Source organism: Cricetulus griseus, chromosome 3 (assembly GCF_003668045.3).
Source record: "Cricetulus griseus strain 17A/GY chromosome 3, alternate assembly CriGri-PICRH-1.0, whole genome shotgun sequence".
Lineage (NCBI taxonomy): Eukaryota > Metazoa > Chordata > Mammalia > Rodentia > Cricetidae > Cricetulus > Cricetulus griseus.
This window is the reverse complement of record NC_048596.1, coordinates 98,662,784-98,672,102: the sequence shown is the minus strand read 5'-3', so window position 1 is coordinate 98,672,102 and position 9,319 is coordinate 98,662,784. Positions and strand designations below refer to the sequence as shown.

Sequence of the window (9,319 nt, the reverse complement as noted above, 5' to 3'; positions counted from 1 at the left end):
GTACCTCATTTTCCGGCTGTTTCACTTTCTAATCCTACTTCCTGCTCTATATACCACTCTATATTCTCTTTTCTGGTGCTATTTCTATTTCCTGTTCTGGACATCACCTCTCGAGTCCATTTCCTGCCTTATACCTCATTTCCAGCTCTGCTTTACTTCCTGGTATATTAAGAAACACATACAACAGGATATATTTCCCATGAACATATTTGCCCCTTATTAGCTTAGAGCTCACTTCCTGTCTCCTATGATGCTTCCCTGGACAACACCTCATGCACACGCACAGGAGAGCACACAGTTTCATCTGGGGACTCTGCAGTCTATTTCTTATAACGGGCTTCACTTCTAGCTTTCCCACCCTCTCAGAGCCTCCCCTAACAGACTCCTGGATGGAAGTGGAATGCGCAAACCCACCTGTGTCTGGGGGAGGCAGTGGGGTTGGACAGAGAAGGTCGAAGCCATCAGGCAGCTGGACTGCTGCCAGGAAGCGAACATGGCCAGTGTGTCCCTGGCCTAGGCCAGCGGGGCTGAGAGGTGCTCGTGGGCAGCTGACAGTACTTGGGGAGGTGGGCATCGTCAGCACAACCCCAGCACTGGTGCCCACCCACAGCAGCTCCTCACACACCAGCAGCGCTGTGATCCTCAGGCAGGCTGCCTTGTGCTGTCGGATGATGGCGTCAGAACCTGGGGGAGACACAGCATCATTGGTCCTGGAGGCTGACCCTGTCTGAGCCTCCTCCCAAACGGGAGTGAGAAGTCAGTACCTGCCAGCATCCTGTGCACAGGAGGCGTGACATCTACTTCCGCCAGCTGTTCAAAAGTGTCTGGATGGTAGAGACAAACGTGGGCACTCCCTTTCAAGGTCACCCACACACCCAAGCTGGAATCGACCATGCAAGCCACACTTCGGCTGGAATCCTGCCCCACGTAGAATGTGTGCTGTAGGGGAGGAGGGCAGAGATCAGGTGGTAGTTGGAAAAGCTTCCCTGGGCCCTTTTGCCTGAATCTCACTATTGCCCATTCCACACATAGCTCCCCACAAACCTCTCTAGATACCTGCCCGGATTGACAGCCGAGGCAGTCTTGTTCCTGGGTTCTGGGTGATCAGTTTCAAAGCTTGCCCACTTAATCCTCCAGAAGTAAAAAGGGGTGCCCTTTCCCTATGAAACTTGAGTGACTAATGCTTGTGTGGGTTCAAGACCAGTCATTGGTTTCTCCCTGGACAGATGGGGAAGTGTTAGCCTAGGAGGAAAAAGTCACAACCTAAGAAGGCCCATGGTCAGTCACATACCAGGCTAGTCACAGAGCCAGGGCCTGATCCCAAACCTCAACTCAGTCAACGAAACCCAAGGAAATCTGTAGCCCCTAGCCACTGCCTAGGCTGGAAGCTTGTGGTCTGTATGTAAACAAAGCAGGACTAAAGGCCAAAAGTTTATATTTAGGGATGGTGACATCAGGAAGGACCCTTCTGTTCCCCAAGTATCCCAATGTTGCACTGACAAGATACAAAGGAGCATGAATGAGGAATTCTAATGTTTATGGGGATTTGCTATAATCCTCATTAGCTAGAAAATGGAAATGAGGATCAGAGAAGGGCAGAGATTGGCCTGGTAAGAAAGAGGGCTCGGCCATCCCTTGTGAAGGGATGCTCTCTTGACCTGGACACATGGGGAAGGGCCTAGGCCTGGCCCAGGATGATGTGGTAGACTTTGGGGAGCCCCTTTTGAGGGCCTTACCCTACCTGGGGAGTGGAGGGAGGATGGCTAGGGGCAGATGGGATGTTGGGGGGAGGGGAGGGAGAGGGAGAAGGGATTGACATCTGAAGCAAGCTTGTTCCTAATTTGAACTAATAAAATAAAATAAAAATAAAATAAAAATAAAAAAAAGAAAGAGGGCTCGGGGGAAAAGTCCGAACCCCTCAGTGGGATGCTTCTTTATCTCTCTGGTCTTATCTCCCTCTCCTGTGATCCCAGCTCATCCCAAATCACCAATTCTGTTCCCCACTCTTGCTACCTCCAGCTGCAGTGTGTCAGGGCTCAGGACAAGGACCCGGTTCTGGCAGCCACACCACAGCCGTCCACCCACAGACACCATCTTGGTGATGGGGCTCCCTGGAGCACCCAGAGACATCGATTTGAAGTTCTGGGAGTCCCAGAAACGCCCTAGAGAATGAATGGGTTAAAGAAAACATAAAATTTAGTGCAATCCCAAATACATCTCAGCATTCCCTGAAAAGAAACCTGAATGCTCCCATTTATTTTGATTTTTGCTTTTAGAGACAGCATTTCTGTGTTGCTTTGGAGCCTGTCCTGGAACTCGCTCTGTAGACCAGGCTAATCTCGAACTCACAGATCCAACTGCCTCTGCCACTCCGGGGCTTGGATTAAAGGTGTGTGCCACCACCACCTGGCAAATACTCTCGTTTATAAGAGAAGATATGGGGACCCTGTGAGTTGCCCAAAGTCTCCTATATGTCTGGGCCTGTGGCCCAGAAGTTCCCATTTGTCCAGAAGACAGCTCAGTTACCACCAAAGGCATAAGGGTGGAAGGGTGTGGGGGGGGCACATACCTGCTTCCCTTTGGTAGACTACAAGTTCTCCATTGGCCAAAGACACAAACACCTGGTTATTCAGATACCTGAGAAAAAGGAAATAATGATGCATTTCCAGAGGCTGAAGTGGGCATCCTGGGGCCAAGGGACTCACAGGTACAATGGCTTTGGTTTCAAGAGTTCATCTCTTTTTATTCTCTACTCTCAAAGTGCGTGCGTGCGTGCGTGTGGACCCGACGCTGAGAAGTGGCAGTGACATACCCACATGAACAGTGTGGAAGACGCACAGCTGGCCTCGGTGCAGGCCTCTGTTCTGCATCTCCCCCAGAAAAGAGGGGCCAGCAGAGCGGGGCAGATGAACAGAGGTGGGCTATATGCTGGCCAAGAAGACTCTGGGTGGGAAGGGCAACCCGGGGCCTTACAGGATGCAGGTCACAGAGGCTGAGTGCTGGAGCTTCATGCTGTTCCTGCGATCCCGAATGCTGTCAGAGGACTGGTAGACGTGGACACTGTGGATTAGGGGGAGCATCTGTGACAGGTGGTCAAATCTACCAGCCCAGGAGTCATCCCTTCACTTTTTTGCCTCCTTCCCATCTTCCCTACACCAAGTACTGACCCAATGTACTAGCTTCTCCTGTGTTTCAGGCCCTCTGGGATCCCCATCTAGCAGGACCCCCAAGACTAGATCCACCCCTCCACCCCCACTTCTGCTTCAGGCATCCATATGATTTCCAGAGCTGTGTCCCAGACCTTCCCCGGCCCCTACCAGCCATCCTCAGTGCCCAGCCACACGGAACTCTGGTAGGCCTCAGGGTCCACAGTCAGCAGGTCCTCAAGGCTTCCCCTGGTGAAGGAACCACGGCTGGAGCGGCGAAGGGCTCTTCCATCCATTGGGCTGGTGCCACAGGGACCGCCTGGCCCAAAGGAGCCCGAGAGTGAGAGGAAGCCAGGCTCCTGCTCTTCCTCAGAGCTGGTTGTCTCTGCAGTGGCCTCTTTGGAGCTTGGGGTCTCCTCATCTGAAGAGACAAAGACCTCTATCTGTATTTCCCCTCACCAGGCAGAAATCTAACATCTCCAGAGGCCTCACTGTATGTCCCTCCTGGTTTCTACCTTTCTACCTCTGGTCCCTGTATGTGCCCTTCCCCTGCTCACTCTCAGCACATACCACAGATCCCAGTCCTCATCTGGCCATCTTAAGTCCAGCCACGCCCGTATGGAGGGACTAGCTACCCACCCAATGTCCATCTCCCTTAACAGTGTACTCCAAGGTCTCCAGAACCCCACCTGTCTGACTGACTTGCCTTCTGAGTCCTCACTATCACAGTCCCCCTAGTGAACTGATTCCAGTGTTTGCCTCCACTGGTGTCTCCTCACCCACTGCCCCCTCAGTTCCCACCCACACTCACTGCCAAAACTAGAGGAGATGGTAGATTGGCTGGCTTGGCTCTGCAGTGTCCCAGAGGGACTGGGTGAAGATTCGTCATCAGAGTCACTGTCAAAGGGCATCAGTTCGGCCTGGGGGTCACTCTTGGCAGGGCCTGGATCCATCTCCAGGCCAGACCCTGAGATGGAAATGTGCAGGCAAGGCTGAGGCCCCGGCTCGGCCAGTGTTGCTGCTTCTTCATCAGCTGTGGCCTCAACATCTAGCTCAGGCCCAGCGGGCTCCAGGGTGGTCTCTGGGGGACTCCTTGAGGGCTCTGGCTGCTCTCTAGAGACAACAGGGAAAGGAACAAGAACTTCGACTAGGAAACTAGATAGCTTCCTAACCCGCCCCCGCCCCCCCCCCAACAGCTCTGCCCACCCAGCTCAACCTGAGCGTGTACTGGGACAGAAGTGGGTCTCCTAGGCTCACCAGGGCCTTACCGCGGGCGACGCTGCAGACCTGGCACTGCTCCGATACAGAGAATGCGGGCAGAGCAAACGGCAATGCAGGCCTCCACGTCTGGTTCCGCTCTCAAGCTTAGCAGGCACACCTGACCCACGTAGCCATCACTGTTGCACACCCACACCTCTGGCGCTGGCTCTGGGCAGCTGCTGAGGGTGGGGGCAGCACACGAAAACTGTAGGAAACCCCAATGGACAGGGAAAGGGGACTGTTAGAATCGTGCCAATATCTTGCTCTACCACAGACCCCGGCAGAACAGAGTGATGGCAGGTTTGCATACGTCTCTCTATATCAAATGCACTATGCTTATGATACAAACAGCACCCAAACCTGTATGTAAAAGATACAAGTATCCTGAAAAGGACCATGGATGTATGCACCTATTAATATGTAATGCTGGTACTACTGGTTAGTTATGAAAACGCATACAAGCGCATGAACTAGATTCCACATCTGCAGTCGTATATTCAAATGCACAGGCCCATATACATATGACACACACACAGTGTGCACATGCATATACTCAGACCCAGGGAGCAATCACAATGTTTCAAACACATATGAGATGTGGTACACAAAACAAAAATTCATACACAAGCAGCTTTTTTTTGTTTGTTTTGTTTTTCGAGAGAGGGTCTCTCTGTAGCTTTGGAGGCTGTCCTGGAACTCACTCTGTAGACCAGGCTGTCCTCGAAATCACAGAGATCTGCCTGCCTCTACCTCCCGAGTGCTGGGATTAAAGGTGTGTGCCACCACCGCCCCGATCCACATGTAGCTTTGAACAGATAAAATCTACATGGCCCACGAGCACGTGCGCGTACACACACACCTGCATGCCACTGCGTGTTTTCATGATGGGGATGGCCTTCAGGAACTCAGGGTCTAGACAGCTTTTACTGGATGCTGTGGTAGAGGAGACAGAGCAGAGGGAGACACCCCTGCTTAGCACCCTCCTTACTCTGCCTCTGCTCCCACCCTGTTCCATTTCCTCCGGTCTGTCAGAGTCTCCCAAGGGCAGGCCCGCAAGAGTGAGAGGTTATGGGTTACACTATTTGCTCTTGGCCTCAGTCTCCCCTTCTGTATAATGAGGGAATAGCCCTGGGTCTCTAAGTTATGGAATTAACCAATAACTTCCCAGGACTCAGCCATACTGAGGAAGAGGAGGGTCTTGGCTGTTCAGGCCTATGCTGGGGTCCCTGTCCTAAAATGACTCTGTCTGGGAACCCCTCCCAGCCAGGGAAGAGCTGGGAGTCAGAGCTAATACCCAGCCCACCGTCTCACTGCAGCGGTCTCAGTCCACCCGTCCTAATCAGCTGCTGGAAGCCAGGATGCCATAGTTCAGGGAGTTCCGGCTTCTAAAGTCAGGACTGCCCAGAGGCTCTGAGAGGAGACACCAGCATGAACCCTGGCTCACCCAGCTTCCTCTTGGCCTCATCGAAGGCCTGCTCAAAGCCCAGGCGGGCATCAGGGTGGGGAAACTCAAAGATGAAGGAGTCGGTGCCCTCGGGCCGGGTGGCACACAGCTCCAGCTTGGTGGGCGGGAAGGAAAGCGAGTAGCACAACGCCTGCTTTTCCGACAGGTCCCGGTGCATGGTGGCAGAGAGATCCCTCAGCGCATCATCCAGACTCTGTGGGAAAAGAGCCTGGGCCTCAGGCCAAGGTCTCACCTACCACATGAGCATCTGCATTTAGGAATATGAGGACCTGCCTCTCCCCTCAGACAGTGGAAGGCTGCTTCCTCCCACCACAGACAGGGCTGGGCCTCTCTCCCGGTTAGATGTCTCCTCCCTCAGACCTGGGACCTGTCACTTCCCTTAAGTGGGAGCAAGACTATAATTTTCCCCTTCAGATAAGTGACAGGACCAACTGCTCCCTCGGGCAAATGCCAAGACTGTCTCTCCCTCAGACAAGGTCAGAAGCCCAACCCTGCCTTAGCTCAGGGCACAGACCTGATGGGGAAAGCCGAGGCTCTCTGAGAGCTTGCTCATTTGGCTCAGGGTGGCCAGGTCCTCATCCAGGCGGCTGATAGCTTTTTGGATATTCTCCCGATTGGTGGCTTGAGACGCCCCTGGCAGGGACAGAGGAAAGTCATGAACACCTAAGACAAGGTCAGACTTGGACAGCCACACTTCCCTCACTGCATAGCCTGCAACTGGACATGAAAGGGGTCTAGCAAATGGAGAGTTTCCAGACCAAGCTCTCAGAAACAAGGTTAGCAGGCAGCTTCCAGAAAAGTCCCAGGCTTGGGAGGAGGGGACTGGGCTTGGCTTAGGAGCACACACACAAGATGCTGGACTTTTGGAGAACTTGCTAGAAGAGTATAGATGGCTCGGCAGGTTATGTGAGCTCCAGGAGACACTGGGGTGCAGCCATGGTGCAGCCTCATGGGGGACTTGCCAAGTAGACAGAGCCCTGGCAATCCAATCTGCTGACAGAGAGACTTGCCTCCCTGGAAATGAGGTCACAAGGAACTGGCGCCCTGATTGCCTGGTCTTCTATCACAGCAGACCATTCCAAGCCCTACAGGCTAGATCAGAATGTTCACCTCACTGTCTGGGGTGTACGTCCACTCCAGACTAGTAGACCGTAAGAGGGGCTGTGACTTCACTGCTAGGCTGGGCAGTGAAGTATTGAAATCAAGGGACAGGAAGTTGTTCTTTCTTTGCTTTTTCCTAAATGACAGGTTTTGCTATCCTCTCTGCTCCTGTTTATACAGTACACATGGGCAGCTGTCACAGGTCACAGAATGGTGAGAGGACCATGGGGTCATGACAGCAATCCAGGAGGAACGGGTTCTGAGACTGGCAAGTGATGTCTGGAAGGGCCCTGTGGCCAGGGACCCTACAGAGACATGGACAGCCTGTTGGGAATGACATGGGGTTGGCAGGAAGGTGTTTCCACCACGGACACAGACTCTGATACTGCTTCAGAGGGTATGTGCAGAGAAGGGCTGTGTACCCAACAGGCCAAGCCTTGGAATACGTGGCCACTGTTGAATGTTTGTGTCTCACCAGAGTTTATATGTTGAAATACTGCTCCAATATTGGTGTAGGAGGTGACAAGGTCATATGGGTGGTGTCTTCATAAGTGGGATCCATGCTCTTAATCCCAGCACTCAGAAGGCAGAGGCAGGCAGATTTCTGTGAGTTCAAGGCCAGCCTGATCTACACATCGAGTCAGTACTACACTGAACAAAACAAAACCAGGGACAGCTCATTTAACCCTTTCACCTAGTTAGGACACAGATGAGGAACAGGTCCCCTAAGCAGACAGCAGACAGGCCTGGGTCTATCTTATACTGGAATGTTCCAGAACTGGAAGCAATAAATTCCTGCTTGCATACTACCTGGTCTTGGGTGTTTGGTTTTGTTGTTATTGTTGTTACATGGATCCAGGCTAAAACAGTCTCCTGTGGCTTTTAAATATCACTCTCCTACTCCAAAGCCATGCTCTCTTCCATTTCTTTTTATTTTATTTTATTTTATTAGTTCTAGTTAGGGAACAAGCTTATTTCAAGTCCCTTCTCCCTTTCCCTCCCGCTCTCTTCCATTTCTATCCTGCTTTATTCCTGGCCACACAGATGAGCAGCCGGGAGTGGGTCATTCTATCACTGCTCTGTTTCCTAGTGAGAAGGGAAGAGGTGGACTTGGTCCTTACCTGGGGCCCAGTGGGACAACCTGGTTCATCTGAGGCCACCTCTCAGATAGGAGTGACAAACCAGCAGAAGATTCGAAGTGTTGTGGTGAGACTGGAGTCACCACACAGCAAGATGGGATAAAAGACAGAGGGCCTTAGGGTGACCTGCATCTGGAAGGTTCAGCCCCAAGCCACTAGCCTCCTTAATCAATCCTTCATCGGGGCTCTGCTCCTGGGTGTTAAGCAGGAATGGCACCACACCAGCTAACAGCAGGTGTTCAAACGATAGCTGATTCAATGGCTGACCACAGTTACAGGTGGGTCTTGCGGGGCACCAAGAGGACGGTTTGCATGGATACCTGGATTTGGCTGCATGGACACTAACCTGGTCCTTCAAAACCAGCCCCTCATATGGGATGCAAAGTGAGGCACAAAAGCAGGAAAATTGATGGACAGGCAGCCAGACAGGCCAGAACTCAAACACACTGAGGGACTTCTTGGAGGAAGGACCCAACACCAGAATCTCTTTCTGACAGATTCAAGTCAGCCTTACCTTTGATGATGTCTGTGTCTTCCAGCGGTAGCTTCCACAGCATCTTGTACTTGCTGGCCGTATCGATGACGCTGGCTGCTGTGTACCTGTGGGTAGCCAATGGGGTGCTCTGGCTGGGGCAGGGAGTAGAGCCCACAATAGATCAATGGCTCTCCTGCCTGCACCACCCAGCCCCACCCTGGCCACTCACAGGCTCATGGAGCTGCGCCGTAGGGAGCCTGACTTCCGTTTCAGGGTGGTACAGACAATGAGGTCGGTGAACAGGAAGAGGGATCGGTCCTTCTTGCCTCCAATTGCTTTCTGTAGGAGTCAAAGCAGGATTCAGGCAGAGTGTGTACAGTCCAGAGGCCTACCCACGGGCCCCTAGTGCCCACATGGGCAGCAAGTCCCAGGGAGCGGGGAGAGCTCTCCCCCACTTTATGTTGAGTCAGGACTCATCCAGGGCTCCTGCTGCGGCTGGGGGACAGCAGGGATCTGAGGACAGCAGGCACCCGAAGAGTGAACTGGGGTGGGTGGGAGTACAGAGGGAAGCAGCCAACGGGATACTTCTTACCACTTCAGTAACCATCTCCTGCCTCAGGAACCGCCTCAGGGGGGCCTGGAGCTGTGGGTGGGAGAAACAATGGGGTCTTAAAAACTAATTATTAATCCATTAACCCTGCAGTGATCTGGCTGCCCCACTCTATAAGCCAGG

General features: G+C 52.8%; 1 protein-coding gene and 1 non-coding gene across 2 annotated transcripts in view; both read right to left on the bottom strand.

The window, feature by feature from the left end:
* Window positions 1–9,319, bottom strand: part of Arhgef17 (Rho guanine nucleotide exchange factor 17) — a 62,309-nt gene that overhangs the window by 5,778 nt on the left and 47,212 nt on the right. The window contains exons 7-20 of the mRNA XM_027407807.2: window positions 9,179–9,229; window positions 8,816–8,925; window positions 8,626–8,711; window positions 6,386–6,504; window positions 5,851–6,064; window positions 5,266–5,339; window positions 4,415–4,611; window positions 3,958–4,259; window positions 3,318–3,567; window positions 2,974–3,060; window positions 2,570–2,637; window positions 2,014–2,162; window positions 765–939; window positions 415–684 (exon numbers count right to left, since the gene is read on the bottom strand). Coding sequence (XP_027263608.1) covers window positions 415–684; window positions 765–939; window positions 2,014–2,162; window positions 2,570–2,637; window positions 2,974–3,060; window positions 3,318–3,567; window positions 3,958–4,259; window positions 4,415–4,611; window positions 5,266–5,339; window positions 5,851–6,064; window positions 6,386–6,504; window positions 8,626–8,711; window positions 8,816–8,925; window positions 9,179–9,229 — 2,152 coding nt within the window. The remainder of the gene's footprint in view (window positions 1–414; window positions 685–764; window positions 940–2,013; window positions 2,163–2,569; window positions 2,638–2,973; window positions 3,061–3,317; window positions 3,568–3,957; window positions 4,260–4,414; window positions 4,612–5,265; window positions 5,340–5,850; window positions 6,065–6,385; window positions 6,505–8,625; window positions 8,712–8,815; window positions 8,926–9,178; window positions 9,230–9,319) is intronic.
* On the bottom strand, window positions 8,712–8,815 carry Mir3102 (microRNA mir-3102). The gene has a single exon (NR_162765.1). It is a non-coding gene; the product is annotated as a microRNA mir-3102 (primary transcript).